The following is a 25,047-nucleotide window of genomic DNA, read 5'->3' on the forward strand; positions in this document are numbered from 1 at the left end:
CCATGGTTGAGGGCAAAGTACAATTTTCTATTATTTTTCGTATAAATATTTTTATACACATGCAACTGTAAAAATGTTTATTAGTAAATATTAAATGACCTGTAATACAGAACATCAATAGCACAAAACAGCTTGTTGCAGTTACGTGTAGCTGAGAAAGTTTGCAGCTGACAAGATAACGTGAAAAACATAACCCCCCCCCCCCAACTAACAGCTGATTTGTGGGAAAATATCAGACGGGGGCGTTCTAACCATATCAAACCTGTTACATTATCTATGCTCTTTGTTTTAATATTTAAATAGTCTACTAGACGTTGTTAGCATTTTAAATATCGATGATTTAGTAAGCAAGGGTGTTTGGACCATAATTGTGTGATTATGGTACCAGCTTTCAAAAATCAGTGTAGTTTTATTACATATGATATTCTGATCAACAGAACCCTTCCAACTTGATTATCACTGAATGTGATCATTACTCTCTTTACAATAAATATGTGGTCATTCTTCAATTACTTCAATTTGAAGAATGCATATTATTCAAAGAAAATTACACAATTCTGAATTCGTGCAAGTTAGGTTATTACTGTACCATCTTTGGTACAGCATGTCAGTATCTTATCAACCTAGGCTACTGCATCATAGCACAAATAATATATTGCAATAATAATATAATAATAATATATTGCACTTTAAGTTTGTCAGTCGCATCTACATAATAAATTATAGACATAAACAAAATATTTTCTTTAACATACCAGAAATGAATGTTAAAGAATTTTTGACTGACACTTACCCGTAGCAATAGGCTGGAAATATGGGCTTGCTTTCACAAGAATCTATTAATAATAAAAAAATAATAATAACAAAAATCAAAGCTAAACTCATCAAAACATCAAATACATGAATTAGTACAGAGGGTTCTCAAACTTTTTTCTTGCACGGCACCCCTTTGTATACATGAAACAAAATGGGCACTTACTGTATTATTAGGACCTTCTACACGGATCTCAACATAGCCGGTATAGTTGGTGTCTGGTGATAAGATTCCATCCTGTACAAAATCTTGCACTTCTATATTTGATGTGGAATCTAATATGATATGTCGACGTTTTCCTGACAATGTGTTAGTGTCACAATGATGTTGTATATTATCTCCAATTACAACTTCATTCACAAATTCTTCACTGAAAGCAGACAACAGATTAATAACATTTGTAAGCAATAGAAAGAAAAAAAAACTAGCATTTTCAAAGAGAAAATCATGAAAAAAACCACTGGAAGTACAGTACCTTGAAGCTTATTTTAAGTAAGGTATTGTGTTGACCCTTCAATTGCTTCATTATGAGGACTTGAAGGAATCGACTAGGAGTAGGGGCTTAAAGTCCAATCAGCACCTTCTTGTGGTGCAGCCTGTAAGTAACCATGTTTAAAGGTCTGAACACACATATCCCCACCACACCAGGACAGTAGCTTGGGCATTTGTTGGCCATGACTCGGCTCGTCCCTCTTCAGACCACACCTTTCCATGTGTTGCCCGTATCATTGTTGTATGCTGGCTGCTAGCTTCATGGAGCTGTGTCGTCTGCTTCACGATTGTAATGCAGCCGGTTCAGTGTAATCAAAATGTTCAGTAAATTAATCAACAATAGTGATCTGGCTATAATAGTCCTAGCATAATGTAGTGTTCTGTAGCGTGTCTCTCAGTTGAGAACCTTGACGTAACAATATGGTATAAGGCTTCAGAGCACAAGAAGAAGAAAAGCCCCAGGAGACGGGAGATTGCAAAAAACAAAAGTGGACATTTGAAAATAAACAGAGAGGAAGAGGGGGTGTGTGAAAGCGATCGAGTAGGATCGTTGTCTCATGTTTACATTCTTATTCTAATTTTTTTATTAATAAATTTCTGTTTATGTTTGTCATGATGAGTGCTCACTATTCAAAGAACATAAGGTCACTACACATAAATTAATAATTAATCTAAATATTTCTGTAAATAATCTATATATGTATATAAGTTTTTGTCTGTGTGTGTACGTGTATGATTTCCACAGAAATTTTTATTTGGATTGATCTCCACAAACCTGCAAGAACGATAGGATCTTTAAATGCAGCTGAAAATTAAAAGACCACCATTTGCTCAGTTTGAATATATATATATAAGAGAGAGAGGAAAAACAATCATATAGAAATTTAAAAAATCTGTGTGGGGGGGGGGAAAGAATGGTGCTCTCTTCTTCACATACACACTCATTTTTATTGAGTCAACAGCCATCATAAATATAATCATCTGTAGGGGCAAATGGTATCAAATTCTGATAACACCTCGAAGAGAAGAGTGAGTGTATCGCAGCTCAGTAGGAGCATTCTGTATGAAACAGCCCACATATCTTACTCTGTGTGTGTACGCGTGGAATCTTCTAAACCAAAAATTGGCTCCTCTGCTGATGGCAAATGGAGATAAAATCAATAAAAAATAGGAGTGTTCAGTCTGTCTAGACTTGATTCAATGATAAAACCTCGCCAGTATTCAAAAATAATTTTAAAGCACTCATTGACAAAGTCCTAGTTGTTAAAACACCTACGTCGGATATTTAGTACAAGGGTGCTAAACTTTTTGGGAAGTGTTGACTCCTTTTCCAAGTTTAATCTTTGTTTTTCCTTTATCCAAATAAATTGTTGCAGTTTCTTTGTCATATATTTTCTTGATGATATTAATGTAAGTCTTCTCTACCCCAATTACATCTAGGGCTTTAGTAGCAGCAGATGTGAAGGCAGAGTCAAACGCTTTCTCAAAATCAATGAAGGTCATACACAATGGTAATTCATATTCCTTGTGTCTCTCTATAAGTTCCCTGATTGTTTGGATATGATCCATTGTACTGAATCCACTTGGAAATCCTGCCTGTTCTTTTGCTTGAGGTTCGTCCAATTTGGATCCAAGCCTATATGTCAGCACTTTGGTGAAGATTTTATAAATTACTGATAAGTCGATAGTTCTAGATATCCTCTTTTTCACCCTTTTTGTAAAGAAAAGGGTGAAAGGGGTTCTCATTGTGTGTGTGATAAAAAGTGGAAAAATCACATCGTTGAGTTAGATAGTACATCTGATAAAGTTGCAAAGTTGGTTATGCAAAATATCAAGCAGATATCGGATACAGATTATACAAGTCTATGAACCAACAACAAGCTATTCTGAGGAAAAAGTAGAGGACTATTATGAAGAATTAGACGAGATGCATAGTAAAGGAAACCATCATATCAAAATAGTAACGGGTGACTTCAATGCCAAAATTGGAGAGAAAAGAAATGGTGAAAGTTCAGTTGGAAGTCATGGTTACGGTGTATGAAATGACAGATTAAACAGATTTGTCTAATTTGCAGAGAGTGAACAGTTATGTATCATGAATTCGTTTTTTAAGAAGAAACCCCAAAGAAAGTGGACCTGGAGAAGCCCAACTGGAACAACAAGTGAGATAGACTACATCCTATCTAATAAGAAGCATATGATCCAAGACTAGAGTGTTCTCAATGAACATGCTGTTGTGCGCCTTCCGCTCATAGGAGAAAATAGTGGACAGCATATTGAACATTTCTTGAGTAGCAGCTAATTTACCACATTTTTTTCGTGATGGTTTCTTCACTGATTGCTTTTCTACGAGCTTTCTTACAGTCACATCTTTTAATTTGCATCTTATGATGAGTACAGCGAAATCTATTGGTCAATTGTTAAAATACTTTTGCGAAACAAAATCACATTGCTTTATGTATATTCAGGTAAAATATCAGGTCATTTTGACCAATGGTTCTTTTTTTACAGCCTTTTCAAAAACGATCTTTAATTATAATCACCCTGTATGTCTAGAAATAACTGTACAATAAAATGGTTGATATTTAGAAAAAAAATATATAAACACCTCTATTGATTCACAAAATCCCACTTGTGGAAAAAAAACCAATATTATAAAAATATTAAAAATATTTTAATTTAATAAATATCATGTGAAAAATTATAAAAAAGTGATTGAGCTTCAAAAATATGAATTCATTCTGAAAATTCTTTGATTTTATGCATTTATATGCATAAATGCTAAAATTGGCCAAAATATGCAAATGCATATAGTCCGGGCTCTACTCATAACACAATGTATAGACTCATACATTCTTCCTCATAACCTACTTGCAACATTTTCAGAGAATCTGTAAACGTTTCCTAAATTTAAAACAAAATTAGATTCATACAAAAATTGCCACGTTTTTAAGACAAATAAATTCAATTGGTCGAATGGTCGACGCGTTTCGGCTCTTCAATGGAGAGCCGTCATCAGGACTTCGTGGTCAGAATTCACACGAATGAATCATGGATTCATTCATTCATTCACGATGGATTCATTCGTGTGAATTCTGACCACGAAGTCCTGATGACGGCTCTCCATTGAAGAGCCGAAACGCGTCGACCATTCGACCAATTGAATTTATTTGTCTTAAAAACGTGGCAATTTTTGTATAAATTAAAACCAGGCAAAGTTACTCATTTTTTGTGATAAAATTAGATTCACATGCATCATGATTCAAGAATCATTTGCTTTCACAAAAAATGGACAGAACAATAAAACACTAGTTGACTTAAATGATTGCAGGCTAAAAACTAAACAACCTTGAATGCTGCAATAAACAGCATATTACTTCTGAAGAATCTCTCTACATAACCCTTTCAACAGCAATTCCGAGATATCTCAGGTTCTTATATCACTCTCATATCAGCGACCCAGAAATATCTCAGGTTCTTAAAATGCTCTCATTCTGGCAACCCTGAATGCAGATACTGTTGTAAGGTTTTCTTCTCCTGATAATGTTTTCTTCCCTCCCGTCCTGTTTATCAACTGCCAGCGGGCAGTCAATTTTTGTTAAAAGTCTCATAACAGAAGGGGAGAGAGAGACTGTTTTTCCTTCCCCCTTAGAGGTATTATAGTATTATTGCGTACAGCATAAATAACAGGAGAATTAGGTTTTTTTTCTCTTCCTTCTTTATTATTGTTACTCTCAGTTTCAAGGGGGAAGTATTTATCAGCTTCCCCAATCAGGAAAAAATATTCTTCTTGGAAATAGGTGGCAATTGTAGAAAGTTTAGTGGTTTCTACTGTGGCAGTTATAATGCTGGTCAGGAAAGTTTTAAAAACGTGCAAAGGGTTTATAATAAGCAGACAAATGAGCATCCACTATAAGTAACTCATTGTTACAGCATTGCATTGAAAGTACAAAGTTTTTAGAAAATTACCTCTTGAAAGCCTCGGCAACATAAGCACCAAAGCCATTATTGGAATGGACTTTGGCGTAGGTTGAAATATTCAATCTACGAGGTTCTAATGGTAGACTATTTAAATCTTGACCTTTTCGTAGCCGTATAATTATAATCCTATAACACCTGAAATAAAATGATGGAAAAGACTTTTGTTTCATAGAGACATATTGATTAAAAATACTATAATTTGTGTTTTTATACCTCACATGATATTTTTGTTTTTTTGCTTTGATCAAATACTGACAGCAAGCCATGTTAAATAACAATATTTTTTACACAGAATTATAATTTATCATATACTGAAATGACAATTCATTAAAATTATTAAGTACATGAATGAATGAACGCCAGAACTTTGCCACTGGACTTATCTCGTTGCTGAGATCTCTTCCAGCCCAGCTTCGTGGCAGAGTCTGGACCTCTTTATTTTGTGTAAAAAAAAAAGAAAAAAGAAACAAAAAATTTTTACAACATATTTTCTCCGAACAATTGGGTACTGTCACGATTAACAAATTTTGTGGTGATTACAGACGAGATGGGGTTGGGAGTTGGAGAAAAGTTTTGGGGTTTCGTTAAGACGGATGAATGTACACATCTTAGGATGGGGGAATATTTTAAAAGCAATTGCAGGGGGTCCCATGACATCTCATCAGTTATCTTACACTTGCCATATTATATACACAGGATACAAAATAAATAAATAAATAAAATAAACGAAATGAGAATCTAATTGTGAAATATAAAATATCAGTCTGAGCGAGTCATCTCGTATAACACCTTGTTGGTGAGCAAATGGGTTTGATAACTTGCGGACTAGAAGCCAGAATTATTAAGTAGAGTAAAAACTCCCTTATCTGGACACATTTGTCTATAGCTATGTTTATTTTAATTTAAAACTCTGATGATTTTTATGGTCTGAAGACCTGAAATTGCTAAATTTCAGGTGATTCAGCAGTTGGTAAAGGATTAGTGACAGCCTATCGAGTTAAATAGTCTGTACAGACTACTAGCCACTAGGACTGGGCAGCTAGCCACTAGGACTATTTAAAATTTTACATCATGATATATAAATATATGCAGAGCTCCCACTCAAAAAATTAGAAAAAGTAGAACAAGGGGAGGGTACCCACAAGAAAACATAATCATAGCATTATGGGGGGAAAAACTCAAAAATTTATTCATTTTTAAAATTTTAAAATATTTTTAATTATTATTTCTTTCATAGCACTATTTCAGTATCCTATAAGATTGCCTCAAGCCAAAGCTAAATGACAGAAATGAATTGATAAGGAAAATTATATTGGGCCAAAATAGTGTACTAGCAACCACAGAAAATTTTTTTTCTGTCTCTTCTCACAATATACAGTATATTACATTCTTTTTTGAAGTCTTTCACTTGACATGCAAGCTTTTTAAGAATGACGCTTCTTTCAGACCACTTCTAAAAGCACAGTGTAAAATTTGTAAATTACAAGGCCCAATGGAGGTCCAAAGTCAAGGTGGACTGGATGCTTTTACTACACTGTCCATCCTTTTTTAAAGGTATTTGCTTATATTTTATTGTTCGATGCCAGCAAAATCATTTTTAACAAATGAAGCATTTTAATTTCTAGCTCTTTACAGAGCTTTATAAACATTGTTTATGCCTTTGCATATCCTAAAAATACAGAAGACAACTGAATGTTATTGGGTATCATCAGTCACAAAACCTAAAATAGGCCTATGTATACAACTGCTTTGTTATGCAAACTGTTGTTTCACCTATACACAAAATGTGCACCATAATTTTGAACGATGAATGTTAGTTGTTCAATGAATAGTCCAAGACCATGAAGTAGTAAATACAAAATGATTTTTTCTATCCAGATAGAAGTATTTAATGATTGCTAAAGACATTGACACAAAATGAATTTTTGAACCCTCAAACTAGGCAAAAGAATTAATAAACCAAATATCCTCACACATACACCTCCCCACAAATAACCTGGAAAAACGATACAATGTTTGCTTTGCAGAATCATTAATTGCAATCTGCAACATTTATTATTTGGCAATATTTCTATCATTCCCTTTTCATTTAAAAAAAGTTACACAAATTCAGTAGACAAGATTTGGCAAAAAAACAGGAAAAGTAAGGCAAAACCAACAAAAGTAGAACATTTTGCCAGAAAGGAGGATAAGACCCACAAAATTGCATTAATCTGTCACTGCTTCCAGTGCCATGGCACACTGTTTGGTAATCTACTCTACACAGTATAACTGTTTTGATAAACTCATGCGAAGGTGTGGCTCATCAAATGTCTCTGAAAAGACTACGATGTTGTCGGGTAGCATAAGCACATAGTCTACTTAAGATGACGAAGGAGGTTAACCATAATGCACTCGAAAATTGCTGGTGCATTACAAAGTCCAAATGACATTACTGTGAATTCATACAGCCCTTCTAGTATTACAGAGGCAGCTTTTTCGCGGTCATAACGGTCATTTTACGGTTAACCATAATGCACTCAACAATTGCTGGTGCATTACAAAGTCCAAATGACATTACTGTGAATTCATACAGCCCTTCTAGTGTTACAGAGGCAGCCTTTTCGCGGTCTGCTTCATGTACTTCAATCTGCCAGTAGCCACTGTATAAATCCATGATGGAGAAGTACTTTGCTCCCTTTAGAGAATTCAATGTATTCTCTATACATGATAGTGGGTAGATGTCTCTTTTAGCAATTCTGTTTAATCTGCTGTAATTGATACAAAATCGCCATAGGTTTTTCTTGACAAAAACTACAGGAGAGACCCAGGGGCTTTCAGATGGCTGAGCAACTTCCTTTTTCAGCATCTTTTCAACTTTCCCTTGAATTATTCATTCACGAGAGTTCCTGTAAGGTTTCTGACTTACTGGCAGATGGTCTCAGGTGTTGATACAATGATTTACTTTGAGTTTAGTTTTCAACTTCAGATCTCTATCGGCCTGAAATACATATAACAATGGTAGGATAATCTCTATTTCATTTGTTTCCAAGAGAGTGAAGTTGCAGAACAAGATGTATTTTCCTCCACAGCACTTTAACATGTTTGTCACCCATTTGCAGGGTTGGTAAAAAAACATTTTTTTTAAAAAAAACCCCCAAAAAACAGTGTTTTTTTGGTTTAAACCAGGTTTTTTGTTTTAAATAGTATTAATATTAAAAACAATAAAATTTCTGAAAAATCATTCAAACTTCTAATAATTAATTAAAATAAAATTTTTATTAATATAATTAACACTATTCCCATATTTAATTAAACAATAAATATTTCTTACATTTTAACAAAAACCAACTGTTGCAATTTAATTACTTTTTGCTTAACTCAATGGATTACTTTTTGTTTCAAAATTCTTTTAATGTTATTATTAATCATATATAAAAATGTTTTCTGCAGTTACTTTCAATATGCTTAATTGGGAAGCTATTTTGCAAAAACTATAATAAAAATTAGGTGAATATAATGTATCTAATGAAGTATAAATAGTGCAGCTTAATTAGCAATGATTTACGATATACAGGGTGATTATAACTAAGGTTCTGATTTCAAAACACTGTAAAAAAAAGGACGATTGTCAGAATGACTTGAAAATTGACATGAATATTCCTGAAGAAATGGAATTTCAAGTAAAGGGGAAAAAAAGACTTAAACATTTAAAATTAATGACATCATCCAATACGTGGGAAATTTGCTCACAGAATGGAAACAATAGCCAGTCATGGCAAAATGATAACTTAATTAGCATTGCACGATTTCATAATTCATGGAGACATCACAAAAAAGTGAAGTAATTGAACAAATAACTATAACTTACTCAAGAAATGTTGAATATGTTGTCCACAGTGCTATGGCTATGAGGTGAAAGCACAAAAATTCTTGTTCAACAACAGATCAGTGTATGCCATGGTCATGATGTGGATGTGCTTGTAATTCACCTTTATTAAACCAAACTTGCCCCCACGTTAATATTCCTGAGGAACTTTAAACATATAGGGAATGCACAGAAGCTTGCAATTCACCAAAGTTTGCAATCCAACCACTGTTCATAACATTTTGAGGTACTCCCCACAACCAGAAGTTGCAAGGGGCCGGTCAAGTGAACTGATGACCGGCCAGGTGTCATGCCATCCTATTATTGTCAAAATGGGTCTTCAACAGCTGCTTTGCTGGTATTGCAATGTGCATCTTGATAGTATTGCAATGTGCATCTTGATAGTATTGCAATGTGCATCTTGATAGCATTGCAATGTGCATCTTGATAGCATTGCAATGTGCATCTTGACAGTATTGCAATGTGCATCTTGCCGCTGTGGTGGTCGAGTGGTTATAGTGACGAACTTGCGATGCGAGGATCCGGGTTCGAACCCCACAGTGGTGGTCGGCTGAAGTTGGTTTTCTGTGGTTCCCAACTTCAAGGCGCAAATGCGAGCCGATCTCCCCGTTAAAAAGTCTTGCCACAGAGAGCAACAGTCCTACAACGATAAATCATTCAATCACAACACTTCACTCATAGTTAGAAAATCTGGTGGCAGATGGCAGCACTACACATAACAAGCATTACAGAGAAACAAAAAAAAAACTTCACGCCAGGTTTCACTACACGTACACGCATATTCCCGCATGTACCGATTCGTTGGGGGTTCCGCGGAAGGGGGGGGTGCAGTAGTAGGTAGGGCCTCCAACAAATGGCTCGGGGATCCATTATGTTCTTAAGTCAGCCACCTCGTTGGGCAATTTGCCTGTTGTGGCGTTGTATTTGTATTTGATAGTATTGCAATGTGCATCTTGATAGTATTGCAATGTGCGTCTTGATAGTATTGCAATGTGCATCTTGATAGTATTGCAATGTGCATCTTGATAGTATTGCAATGTGCATCTTGATAGTATTGCAATGTGCATCTTGATAGTATTGCAATGTGCATCTTGATAGTATTGCAATGTGCATCTTGATAGTATTGCAATGTGCATCTTGATAGTATTGCAATGTGCATCTTGATAGTATTGCAATGTGCATCTTGATAGTATTGCAATGTGCATCTTGATAGTATTGCAATGTGCATCTTGATAGTATTGCAATGTGCATCTTGATAGTATTGCAATGTGCATCTTGATAGTATTGCAATGTGCATCTTGATAGAAGTTGTTCTATCCACAGACTGATGTACTATGGAAGTGCCGAAATGATGTGGTTGCACACAATAGATTATATTGCTGGCCAAGTACAGCATCATCTACTTGCACTTTTTTTTTCTTTTTCAAAAGAAATTTCCATTGCTTCAGGAGTATCCATGCAAATTTTCAAGTCATTCTGACTAGTACTTATTGTACAGTTTTGGAATCAAAATTTTTTAATTATAATCACCCTGTATATAGCTGATTATTTTTCATAAATCTGTTACTACTACTATATAGTAGAACCCTGATCAACTGGGCCTAACAGTGATATACAGTAGATGTGCTTTTTCTTTACTAATACTAGTAATGTAACTACTAGTACACTAGTCTTTGTCCTTTAGGGACAGCTGGTGTCTTTATTGGATTATAGGACCATCTGCCCCTAGCAGGATAGTGTCACTAATGTTGCTGCTTCTTTGTGAAAAGAAAAAGAAACCCTGTGAGATAATACATCACTACATTTAGATGTGTGATGCAATCCTTATTCATGAATTTGCTAAAGATAGAGCATCAGAATTTCGCCAAAGGTTAGAAAATGTGGTAAGAATAAGAAATTTTGGCTAATAAATGAACCAATATGATATTTTTCATGGAAAAAATGATATTTAGGCCACTTTTATTTGATTTTTTGAAAAAAACCAGTTGTTTAAACCAACCAACCCTGCCCATTTGTTCGTATGAACCAATACACATACCTTTTGGAATGAACTTTGGTTGAGCATTGCGATTTGTAATCCAGACATCACCTTTTCCATCGACCAGAGTTATGATTTATGACAACAAAACCAGTTCCTTATCCAAATGAATTGCTCGGTTACAGTTGATGAGAACATCTGTTGAAATTGGAGACATTGATCTGCATACAGTTATGCACTTTAAAGATACCAGTGGGATCAGATCATCTTTAATGATAAACAAACATCCAAAGCCTTGCCATTGCTGTGATTTAGTTGATTCAGCTTCATCAATCTGAAGCTCATAATTTCCACAATGTATACGATTGCTTTAGGAACTTTTAGAAAATCCCATCCAAGAATTACTTCATGACTGCATTCAGGAAGAACGATGGTCAGATTTCACATATTTCATGAATACTTTTCAGAAATTCTGATATTAGATGCTTGTTATTTGCTAGATCGTCACACTCTGGTGTCATCCTGGATCATGAGCTTGTTACTGTACTGCTTTTGATTTGGCCAAAATATTGTGCCACAACAATCTTAATGGTGAATGATACGTAAATTTGATCACCAACCCTAAATGACTGCCTTCTCTCAAAGTCTCCCATTTCATCACGTGGGTACATGAATTTGTTGTTACGCTATAGCTAAAGGACCCATATATTATCATATTAAGGTTCTGCAGGGCTCCAAGTTTAGTCAAAGTAAAAATTGATGCCATTTCAACAAAAGAAAAATAAATAGTAATGATCAAAATACCACAAGAGCCTCAAAGAACTGTTTTTTTTTATATAAAAAGAAAAACTCAAGAAATTTTTTTTTGTAGTACTGAGAGCATCTCCGATAGCATCGTAATTGAGTGCGGCCGCCATAGAAATTACGGGCAATCCGTGACAGTTAGCAACTCTGTATTCATTGAAATCAAATGTAAAAAAAAAGGTTAATGTGATATTCATTGATGACAATTGATTGTTGATGACCTGATCTGCTACTACCAATTAATTTCAATCCATGGGTGAAAGTTGTTTTCTTGCTTTTGCACCCAAGTTGCTTATTTCTTTCAATAGACCAAAGTGTTATCAAAACATTCATTTAAAGCCACCTACACAAGCCTTTCATTCGCACATATTTTAAGGGACACAGTATTTTTTAAGAAATGGTTTTTGTAGTCACAAGGCAAGTGAAATTTTATAAAGTCACAGAAAAATACCATAGTAGGTAGGAAAAAGATGCATTTTTCCTAAAATCTGACCCAATTAACCAATAATTTATATGTATTTGTATGCAAAATCTTACCCTCACATACAAATTTGACTTACGTGGTTATCTTTGGTCCCATGTATCACGTGGGACCAACTATGGGGTATTACTGCATTTGTATTTGAAAGATTATTTGAATATAAGACAACTATAATTTTTTTTATGAGCAGTGTATTATATACTATTAATTATCAGTTTTTTTGTGATATATGCTTTTACATTGGGTTGTTGTATTTTGGTAATATTTGACATCCATATTTTTATGAGCATATTTTTTTAGACACCCTGTTGGGCAATTTACCTGTTGTTAAAATTTATTAATAATTAAATATTCGTAATTAATCATTAATGAATTCTTGAGAGGAAGCTGGAATAATAGCAGATAGATAAATTATATGAAACTTTAAAATTTTTTTTTTAAATTTGGAACCATTATTTTATATATAGCATCACTTTTTCAAAAAATTATTAAATCTAATTCAAATGCAGAAATAGTTTTCATTCCACAATATAAATAAAATAAATATAATATAATATAACAAGTCTAACTTTTCTCTTACAAAGAAACGGTCCCAAGGTGACCGTCTTCAAAAAGTTATGAAAAAATTACCACCGATTCTACTCATTTAAACATGCACAGAAATATTAAAAAAAATCAGTGGAATTACTATGGGTCACTAAAAAAATAAAAAAAAGTAAATGCATATTAATATCTTGAATGTCAATAGAGACCAAGAATGAATTTAAAAATCCTGCAACCCCCTAGAGCAGTAGTTCTCAACCTTTTATTGTCCATGGCCCCCTTCAACCATTTCTCATTCTTGCGGCCCCTTGCGAACACGACTAATTTTCTAATCCCGCCCCCCTTCATTCCCCCCCCCCGTTTTCCCATTAGAAGATAGTTATTCAAAAACTGTCTGAAGTGTAAATATGTTTGAATTTAATTTGATCAATTTTTAATTTATGAAAATAACAAAAAAAGCAAAATAGACATAATATAATCTATTATGTCTATTAATCTATTATTATTAATATAAAACTGCTTGCTACCACTTTTGCGGTTTTTATCATTATAAGAATGCATATTTTGGAAGCCACAACTGACATTTCTCAATGAAACCATAATCATTTACACGAAAAAAAACTAATTTGGAAATAATACAAATTTCGTCTAGTATAGTAACTTGATGAGATTGCGCCATCTTGGAGAGCAGAGTTTACATTGATTGAAAATAATGTATTCTATTTTTTACTGTATTCTATTAGGGGCCATTCAAGTATTACGTCAGCATCGAGGGGGGGAGTTTCGGATTTGCTGACTTTTGATGACAAGGGGGGGGGGAGGGGGGTTTGAAGGTTGCTTACGTCATCAATCACCCTTTTTGAAGATATGAAATATTCTAAGCTGCTGACGAAATTTTTCTGACAAGGGGGGTGGGGGGGTGGGGGGGTCAGTTTTTTACTGACAAAAGGCGGGAGGAGGTCAAAAATGGCTAAAAATCTGCTTACATAATACTTGAATGGCCCCTTATGTCTATTCTGCTTTTTCGTTGTTTTCATAACTTAAAAATTGATCAAATTAAATTCAAACACTTCAGACAACCTATCAAATAGATTGTCTGAAGTGTAAATATGTTTGAATTTAATTTGATCAATTTTTAATTTATGAAAACAACGAAAAAGCAGAATAGACATAATAGAATACAGTAAAAAAAAGAATACATTATTTTCAATCAATGTAAACTCTGCGCTCGAAGACGGCGCAATGTCATCAAGTTACTGTACTGGATGAAATTTGTATTAGTGGTCGTTCACCGTTCAAGTGTTACGTCATCATCGATGGGGGATGGGGGGGGGGTTTGGATAATGCTTACGTCATCAACCACCCTTTAAGAAAATATGAGTTGGATTCAAAGGGGCAGAGCTGATGACGAAATTTTGCTGACAGGGGGGGGGGGTCAAAAATTGCTAAATTGCTAAAAATTAACTTACATAATACTTGAACGGCCCCTAATTTGAAAATTAGTTTTTTTTGTGTAAATGATTATGGTTTCATTGAGCAATGTCAGTTGTAGCTTCCAAAATATGCATTCTTATAATGATAAAAATCACAAAAAGTGGTAGCAAGTAGTTTTATTAATTTTATTCTCTTCATGCAGATAAAAGTAGTAATGAGGGAGTAGGCGCACAAATGAATCACAGTTGAAAAGTTAAAACTTTCACATCATTTTCAACAATAATACATGTATCAAGGATATAGGTTCATGTTGTAGCCCTACACTGAATTTAAAAAAAATGAACTAAAATATGTGTGAAAATTTTTTAAACATTTGTTTGAACCATTCATTCCAGAGAAATCATATATGCAGTGACAAAACTGTTCATGTGAACATAATAATGATTCATTATCAGGATTTCAAGCCCATTGGGAAATATAAATAGACAGATTTTCAAATAAGAAAATTATCAGTTTGTTGAATTCAATTCGATAAGGTGAAAATCTGATATTTCATTGGATGACAAGCTACCTTCAAGTGGCTTTTTGGTTAATAATGTGGCCGCTCTCTCACAGGCGAACAAAGCAACGTGTGAGTTGGCTTAAACACAACACAATATTTTTCACATAACAGTCGGTACTATATTTAATAACAGGGCGCATAGGTAACGGGGCATATGGCATTTTACAGGCGAACCATTGGTCCTAGGGGCATACTTTCAGTTGGAAAAAGTACCCAAATAATGTGTAGTACCTCAGATATTTGATTCATGTTGCCAGGGGTTGCATAATTATCAAAATAAAAAAGCTAACTTTTTATACTGACATCCTGTGCCCCAAAACCCAATTGGAAATACAAATACAACACCACAACAGGCAAATTACCCAACGAGGTGGCTGACTTAAGACATCATGGATCCCCGAGCCATTTTTTGGAGGCCCTACCTACTACTGCTACACCACACATGCACCCCCCCCCCCCGCGGAACCCCCCAACGAACCCCCAACGAATCGGTACATGCGGGAATGTGCGTGTACGTGTAGTGCAACCTGACGTAAAGTTTGTTTCTGTGTAATGCTTGTTATGTTTAGCGCTGTCATCTGCCCCCAGTTTTTCTAACTATGAGTGAAGTGTTATAGTTGAATGATTTACCGTTGTAGGACTGTTGCTCTCTGTGGCAAGACTTTTTAACGGGGAGATCAGCTCGCATTTGCGCCTTGAAGTTGGGAACCACAGAAAACCAACTTCAGCCGACCACCACTGTGGGGTTCGAACCCGGATCCTCGCATCACGAGTCCGGCACTATAACCACTCGACCACCACAGCGGCTTTAATATTCTAGAATGCCCCACTTCGGAATGGCTTTCGCCGATTCCCAAGGACCGACTGACCCATGTTCAACTGCTGTTCACATGGAACCCTACTCCACCTCAGTCCTCGAGGGTCTCACTCGAGTATTTGCTACTACCACCAAGATCTGCGCCCGCGGCGGCTCCAGGCGGGCTCACGCCCGGCACCTTCGACGCTCGCCGCCGGCGAGCGTCGAAGCAATGAAAGTTCTTCATTGTCTCCAACAAAAAAATTCAACGTTTTCAAGTGCAATATTCATTGAGATATTCAAAGAAAGTTGGAAAAAAAACAGCATTGAATGCGGGGAAACCATTTTACCTGCATTTAACGCTGTTTTTTTCCAAATTTCATCAATTTTTCGAATTTGTATATCTGTGAATATTGCACTCAGAAATGTGAAATTAATTTAGGCGGCATCGGGGGAAAGATAGAGCAACAACTTTTTAATTAGGTTCTTTGGCACACAGGGAAGGTATAAAAAGTTGTTTTTTTTATTTCATAACTATACAACCCCTTCTGAGTTGGACACGTGATTTGGATACTTTTTCTAGCTGGAAGTATGTCTCTAAGACTAACGGCTCGCCAGTAAACTGCCATACTCCCTGTTACCCATGCAGCCTGCATATATACGTAAAAAATAGTTTGGGACGAAATACAGTCGACTCTCGTTTTAATGAATAACGTTATAACAGAAAAAAAATATTGTTTTAACAAAAAAATTTTCTAATCCCCAGGATAAGTTTACATAGGAACAATATAAAAATCTGGAATTCCTTTTTAACAAAATTTCGTTGTTACAAAGTGATTTCTCCGGTCTCTTGAAGTTCATTATAATGGGGTTTGACTGTATCCCCCCCCCCAAAAAAAAATCTGACATTTTTGCACTAACGTAATTGAACTTCGGAAATTTGATCTGAAAACAGTCCTTTTTACTTTTATAAATTAAAAAGAAAACAAAAGGAAGAAAAAAAAATGGCCAAAAGGGGCTCGGTTGTGCGTAAATGCCTCAAAATTCCACTTGTGCACAAGGGGATTTGCGCCTCACTCCAAGTTGTATGACAAACTTTCACATTTATGAAACGTTTGACTACGGTCATGATTAATCTCTATTCATAGCTTTCAATATTAAAATATTTCATTTATGCAAAGCACAATTTCAATTATTTGACATTTTCATTTTGACTTGAATTCCAAATCTTTGACATTTAGATATCATTTCCAACTATCAAATCTACGCAGTTTTTGCAGATTGTGAAAATGCATCACTGAATTGGTTTTGCGTGTGTATTATCAATATTAAAAACCGTAAATTTTAGGTTGACAGGCACAGAGACTCATTGAGCTGGTTATGGACATTTCAAAGTGGAGGCTTACGTTTTTTGAGAAATCAGCAGACGCAGTGAGTCTCAAATAAATGTATTTAAATTGCTTTAAATGTGGTTATACACCCTTTTAGAATTTTTTTTTAATGCCCAGAACATTGTTCTTGCAGGATAGGAAAATTGTATTGAAATTATTTGGGATGTTGCAGGCCAGTTAGTAGCCCAGCACCAGGCTTAAGTAGTAGGGCAGTTAATAAGAAGCATTACAGTATAGATTAAAAAAACTTTAAAGGTGTGGTGTCAATCTTAGAGGAAATCCCAATACATTATCTGCTTGGATTGCATATAGAAACCAATCAGCAAACCAAATGACGTTAAGACCATCTTAAATGTATTTAAAATTACGTTTTTCCTGTTAAATTGAAAGGAGTGACATGGAACACTTGCGATTGAAACAACAGTAATTTTATGCAATTACAGTTTCTTAAGTTACACAGCAATATAGTTTTAAAAAATTAAATTTTGCTAAAAAAATGGTATTTTTCCTTAACTTTTGTATGATTTGGTCTCTTGGAGTTTGTTATAACTGAATTCAACTTTATTTCTTTTCAGCAGAGGCAATGGATTGGCACCCCCCTTTCAAAATTCATAAAAAATACCCCAGAGCAATCATTCTTTATTCAATTTTCTGATCCCCATCAGACCACTCAGTGCCGGCTGAAGATAGCTTTGTGCTAAACTAGATGGCTATCCGTCTTTAATTGCATGAAAACAATGGGTTTTTTTTTACAAGCTTTCATTTTTCACCCATCTACTTCTTGGATTACATTTACTACCAGCACTCAAAAGAATGTCAATGAATGGTCAACAAATCTTTGTCTGCTTTCTTTATGGCAGCCCTCTTTGAATGAAAAGTCTTCGAACACACACAATTTTCTGTCTTTACAGTTACTCCATTTTGCTTAAACCACTTGTATAGTTTGTGTCAGGGCCTACTGTCACCCCCAAGTTGTAAAAACACCAAAGTTTCATGCAACACTTTATTTCGTTCCTGATGTTAATGGTACTTGAATGGGGAAAAAGTTCGAAAAAGATATTCTATGCATTTGTTTTAAATTAAATTTTTCTAGTCAGAGTGACTAAAAAAATTTAATTTCACAAACTTCTTTGTGGCCCCCGTATCAGCAGCCGTGGCTCCCCTTTTGCGAGATTTTCATCCGTGGCCCCCCCTTGAATATCCTAGCACCCCCGGTTGAGAACAACTGCCCTAGAGCAGTGATTCCCAACACGGGCGTTTATGCCCCCTTGGGGCGATGGAAAATTCCAAGGAGGCGGTAGAAGCTACAGGTATAACATAGGATACTATGGGTTAGATTGCATTGGGGGGCGTTGGGAAAAAAACATTTCTGAAGAAGGGGGGGGGGGGGCGGGCGATGGGACAAAAAAAGGTTGGGAAACTAAGCCCTAGAGTGAAGTCATTCAAACGACACATAAGGTACAGCACAGAAAAAGAGAAAAAAAGGAAGTGAAAAGAAATTTTTTTATAAATATCGCCAAGAAGCACGAGAGGTGATGAGTAGCCAACTGTTGTCGTTTTTAATAATTTTTTGCAACTTTAATAATTGCACTTCACTAATTTTTTTATATATGTTTCCAGGTGAGATGAATGTACTTCTATTTTTTTTAAATAATTTTTTGAGGGCAACACCTCAGGACCCTTTTCCTTGTCAGTAACATGAATTTAATTATAAAAACTATATTCAACCAATTCAAATATGTTAAATCTATATTTTTTCAATGAATTGAATGAACCAGTGTAAAATGCTCACATAATAGATCCATTTCTTTCAGATACTCGCTGCCATTTCAATTTCAGATGATGACACTCACTTGTGTTGTTCAACCTCTGAATTGAATATTGTGGTATTACAGTAGGAACTATACAAAGATAAAATTTACATATAATCAATAAAATAATTTAAAAACTTAATTTTTAAGTGATTTTTCTTTTCTTTCTGGCTCTTTGAGTTATGTAAGTACTGATCCTAACTAGAACAAAATACACAACTGTTCTTAAAAAAAACCCAATAACAGAACACCTGCAAACACCTATAAAGACTACGGAAAAAATTACCTCTGTTAACACAAGGTATCACTGTACAGGGGTTCCTCTAGAACTGATTGGCTCTACAAAATAATTGCGTAAGACAGAATCATGCAACATGATTTGAATTTACCATGAATACAACAGGGATATTTTTTTTCAAAAGAATTATAAAATATATCTCTAAATCCTCAAAACAAAATAAATTTTTGTGTATGAGAATAAATTAGTTATTCACAATTAAAAATAAATCTCCTGGCTGCACGCCCTATAAAGAATTTAATCATTGGTATATTTAATAAGCACAACATGCTTCTAACAGTCTTCAATCACAGGATGAATTTATGGGTTTATGTGAGTGGATTTTCACTCCCCCAAAGTTTCTGGATGACAAGCTGATGACTTTTTAATGAGACAATCAGGATCGTTTACTTCTATTATGATACTAACCAAGTATTGCCAATGTACTTGAAAAGAAATCAGCCATTTTTGCTGAAAGCTGTTTCATGGGCTGAATGACCACACTTCTAAATCCCATCATTTGTTTGGCTTTCAATTTTCTGAAGATATTAATTAATGAGCTTTAATAAGTAGAATTTAAGCATTTCATAAATTTTTGTGTCATCTGCACTATTACATTGATCAGGTTTTGTCATTTTAACTATATGTCATGTCTTTAATTACTAAGCTCATATATTTTCAGGATTGCAATCCTAACTCCAAGCAAAATTTAACAAGTTTCAATTTTTTAAATTTACTTTTAAAATTGTATCAAGGTTCACTCATTTTCATAAAAAAATTTCCGACTTTTCCAGTCAAATTTTTCGAAAATTACAGGTAATGCAATGTTTTAATCAAAAATTTAATATAATTATAATACACTGCTGGCCACCGTAAATGCAACACCCTGAAGGAAGCATGCAAATATTATGAAATTTACAACATGCATTAGCGGAGGTGAGATATGCAAATGATTAGAATTTCAGCGCAGACGCACATTACGCGTGCCTGTGGCGCCACTTCAAAGCGCTATTTAAGGCTTGGAGATTTTGACGATTTGAAGTACGGCAATTGTGTTTTTCTTGTGGTTTTTTCAAAAAAACGATCAATTATACCTCGTAGAAAACAGCGATCATCTTTTGATCAAGTATCCAAGTTCGACAGAGGAAGGATAGTGGCCTACCGAGATTGTGGATTATCTTTCAGGGAAATCGGTAGTCGTGTTGGACGAAACCAAACAACTGTAATGCGGATATGTGATCGTTGGATGCAGGAGGGTACGACAGACCGACGTGTTCGATCGCATCCACCTCAGTGCACCACTTCACGTGATGACAGCGTATTGTGTGTATGGCAGTGACGGATCGCTCAGCCACATCACGAACCATAGCACAGCACATTCAGTCTGTACCGCATCATCCAGTGTCTGCGCGTACCATTCGATGCCGTTTACAGCAGAGTGGTCTGTCCGCAAGACGTCCATTGCTTCGTCTACCCTTGACGCAGAACCACAGACGTCTCCGCCGCCAATGGTGCGATAAAAGAAGGATGTGGACGGCACAATGGAATGAAATTGTCTTTACTGACGAGTCACGCTTCTGTCTGCAACACCACGATGGTCGGATTCGAGTCTGGAGACACCGTGGAGAGAGGATGCTGAACAGCTGTGTTATGCACCGCCACACTGGTCCTGCACCGGGTATTATGGTATGGGACGGTATTGGATATCACTCTCGCATTCCTCTAGTACACATTGCCAGTACTTTAAAAAGCCAGCGCTACATCTCCGAGGTGTTGGAGCCAGTTGTCCTTCCTTACCTTCAGGGCTTGCCCACAGCCATATTTCAACAGGATAATGCGCGACCACGCGTGGCACGCATTGTCCAAAGGTTCTTCGCCAATCGCCAGATTGAATTGCTTCCCTGGCCAGCTCGCTCTCCGGATCTTTCGCCGATAGAAAACCATGGTTGCTCAACGATTGACGCAGATTACATCCCCAGCTGCCACACCAGATCAACTTTGGCAACGCATGGAAGCTGCTTGGTCTGCTGTACCTCAAGAACACATCCAAAGTCTCTTTGAATCAATGCCGAGGCGTGTGGCAGCGGTGATCTCCAACAATGGCGGCTACTCTGGCTACTGATTTTGGCAGGAACCACACTTCACAGAAGTCTATAAATTTAATCATTTGATGCTTGGTCAACATGTTATCTACAAAATAAATATTGTTGCGATATCTCTTGTCTTTCTTGGTGTTGCAATTTGGGTGGCCAGCAGTGTAGATAAAAAATTAAATTATAAAAAATTATTTATATTAATTATAAAAAATTATAATAAATTATAAAAAATATTTACATTAATTATAAAAAATATTTATATTAATTATAAAAAATATTTATATTAATTATAAAATGATTTATATTAATTAATTATAATAAACATCATAATCATAGATTATTATAGTTTTCTTATACATGCATTTATGATTTTTAAATACACCTGATGGAAAAAAAGAACACAAACAAGGAATGCAAGATTTTCATTTTCTGCAATATCACTGTCTGAAAACATTACTAAAAAAATTTTTCAACATGTTTCAATTATTATAGGATGAGTGGGTCATCACTAATTTCAATACTCACAAGATTTAAGCCTTCACTGTTCTTCCCTTTGTGAAAATAATGACTACCCCTAGCAGAAAGTGTTCATTCATCCACAAAAACACTAGCAATGTTACATTTAAAACAAAAACAAAATTTTTTTTTTTCCAAGTGAAAATTTTTGTTACAATCAATCATTCTGAATTTGGAATAAATGAAACATATCATAAATTTATATTACAATTTGAAAATGAAAATCAATTTTATAAACTTGTAACACCAGAGAAAAAAATTGTGATCATCTTAGTTTTGAGGAAAAAGTGATTGATTATGGGATCTAAAATAAGAAATTTAATATTTCATAACTCCACCTTTGGCCTAGATGGCTTTCATCCTTATGGGCATAGAAGCAATAAGTTGTTTGCAGTACAATGGATAAATTTCTTCCCAGCAGTCTCTAATTGCTTGCTTCAGTTCCATGATATTATTAGACCTTTTGGAGTCTACCCTCTTCTTCAACTGGGTTTATATCTGGACTGTTGCAAGCCAGCCTATCGTTGAAATGTTAGCAGTTCTTATAGATACCTCTCAACTTTTTTACTGTGATGGCAAGAGACATTGTTGCCTTGAAATGCAAAATCAGTCAAATCCCCAAACCAATTGTCAACCCTGGGAATCAAAAAGTTTTCAAGAATGCCCATGTAGACTTCTGAGCTGACTGTACATTTCACGATGCTCAGTTCACCTAATCCGTTAGCTGTCATGCAACTCCACATGGTAAACAAGCAACAAAATTTAGTTCTCTTATCAATGCACTCATCTTTAAACTTTTCTCCCATTCTTCTCCAGATGAATTTATTGTAGTTATCTCCAGTCCCAGAGCTGATTCTTGACCTGTCACTGAAAATGACTATTCAAATCATTTATGCCCCGATGAACGTAGTTTCTACACCATAGCAACCAAGACTTCTTCTGCTGCCAAGTTAAATGACGTTTAAGTGTTGAATTGCAGTTCCTGAATCCCTTTTCTCATAAGCAATTGCGCAAGGTACAGTTGCAGACATGAATATTGTACTTCAACTCTGCATTCAGCTGTTTCGAGGTGGCATGGAGATTTTTCTTGGCAATTGCGATCAGTTTTCCATCATCTCGCTTTGTGGTACTATGAGGGGTGAGCAGATCAAGGCAAATTTTCTACACCACCAGTCCTCTCTGATATTTCATCCAAAGGCTGAAATCACCATACTTTGAGCACAGCTGAAGATTCTTGCAATCTCCCTTTGAAAAAAACACCATCTTTCAACATGGAAACCGTCCATTTTTTCAAATCATTAGAAAGATATCTTCTGGAAGCCATCTCTTACACTTCAGAAAAAATTGTGATAAAAACCCATGGAGTTCACTTTTTATACATTGTCTGGGCTGGCAACAGTAGCTCAGTGAGGGCGGACGTGTATTTTTTTATACCAGGAAGATTCCCCCTTCCCCCGCTTTTTGCTCTTAGTGCTTTGTTTGAGATATCGCTATTCTGTAGTGCTTTAAGTGTTTTTTTTTTGTTTTTTTTTGCAATTATAGCAGCTAGGGATGGAAAAATATACTACTCATTTTTCTGGAAAAAGGAAAATGTTCTCTGCAAGGGATGGAGAGCAATCGAATGTCCACAAGCGAGCTGCGACAGATGAGGAGACTAGAATGACTCTGCTTTCCAAGTTTGAGGGTGATTTCGACCTTCATTATGGGATTTTTTATCTAATCAAAATGCAAGTCGAAATACAATCGACGATTTTAGATTTGAGCACTAGCCTCGAGAATGTGAGAGAACTGTTAAAAAACATTGACGACGCTTTAGCGGCAAATGAGGATCGTTTGGAATGCTTAGAGGATTAAGGACAACTTAAATGTAAGATTACGGATGCTGATGGAAATCTAAAGACTCTGAGTGACCGATGTACTACCATGGAACATCAATTGAAAATCCAAACAAATAAAATGCATAAATTGGAGGATAGATCACGACGAAATAATTTGATATTTGCGGGAGTCTCTGAAGAGCCTGATGAAGACTGGTCCATGACCAAAAAAATAGGGTTGCGGTTCTGCGAGCAGAAATTAGATGTCTCAAATTTAGAGATCGAACGGTGTCACTGTATAGGTCGAGGTCGCGTTGGACAGTCTTGGTCGATTGTTTGTAAATTCTTAAGGTACAAGGACTGTGAACGGGTTCTAAAAAGCGTAAGTAAGTTGAAAGGTGCTAAATTCTTCATTAATAGAGACTATTTGTACCGTACCCGCACTTTGAAAAAGAAGCTCATTGAGTATGGAAAAAAGTTTCTGTCGAGAGAAAAACCTCTTTCAAAGTGCAGTATGATACATTGTGATCAGTAGTGACCATTTTCACCATGACCAGGAATCTGACAGTGTGATGGAGGTCTCAGATGGAGAAAGTGTCTCTCGCGACTAGGGTATTTGCCGGATCTAGCTGCGATTGATATTCTGGAATCTCTGGCCTGTCATCAGAGAGCTGGAATACTCTTCTCAAATATGATGTGTGTTTCTTATGTAAAACCTGGACTGATGTTCTCAATGTAAGTGTAAAACATTTGCTATGTGATTTTAATTATGAATTTCAGCCGAGTTTTAGAACCTCTTGGATAGGTAGATATATGAGTGGGTGGTTACTGGCTATTAGAAATTCTCTCTGTCATACTCTGTGTTACTTAGAGAAAAGTTTTTCATTGCCAATCAAGAGTATTGAAATTAAATGTTTTGTTATTTTTGTATATTTCAGTTCAAATTATTTTGATCAAGTGTTAAATAATATTAATGATTTTCTAGAGTTATCGCATGAGAGGTTTTTATCATGGCTGACTGTAATGCTAGGATAGGAGATGTTAATCTGCGTGCAGGTTGCTAGAATACGTATGAATTGTGTCACCCTTGGGAAAATAGAAAATATCGTGATGAAACCATTAACTCTAATGGCAATAAATTAGTTAAATTTTGTGAATGTAATAACTCGGTTATCCTTAATGGTCGAGACCTCGGTGACTGTTGGAAATTTAACATACATCGCATCGGGGGAAATGGCACATCAGTTATAGGTTATGGCATTTGCCACGCTGATCTCTGTGCATCAGTGGAAAGTTTCAAAGTTTTAGACAACTACATGATTCGGACCATTTCCCTATCTCTCTTGAGCTTTTTCGAACTAAAATATTCAAGAGTTCTTTAACCCG

At 35.5% G+C, this 25,047-nt stretch overlaps 1 protein-coding gene across 2 annotated transcripts in view; it reads right to left on the bottom strand.

Annotated features, from left to right (window-relative positions):
* The window catches only part of LOC149085435 (tyrosine-protein phosphatase 69D-like), a 227,832-nt gene that overhangs the window by 127,027 nt on the left and 75,758 nt on the right, over positions 1-25,047 (bottom strand). For both annotated transcript variants that reach the window (XM_089233438.1, XM_089233437.1), the window contains exons 9-12: positions 18,937-19,045; positions 5,276-5,422; positions 980-1,184; positions 794-836 (exon numbers count right to left, since the gene is read on the bottom strand). In XM_089233438.1, the coding sequence (XP_089089564.1) occupies positions 794-836; positions 980-1,184; positions 5,276-5,422; positions 18,937-19,045 (504 nt within the window). The remainder of the gene's footprint in view (positions 1-793; positions 837-979; positions 1,185-5,275; positions 5,423-18,936; positions 19,046-25,047) is intronic.

This window comes from Pholcus phalangioides, unplaced genomic scaffold, assembly GCF_987345545.1.
Source record: "Pholcus phalangioides strain wild (caught in Gottingen) unplaced genomic scaffold, Ppha-v1.0 ptg000007l_1, whole genome shotgun sequence".
Classification (NCBI taxonomy): Eukaryota; Metazoa; Arthropoda; class Arachnida; order Araneae; family Pholcidae; genus Pholcus; species Pholcus phalangioides.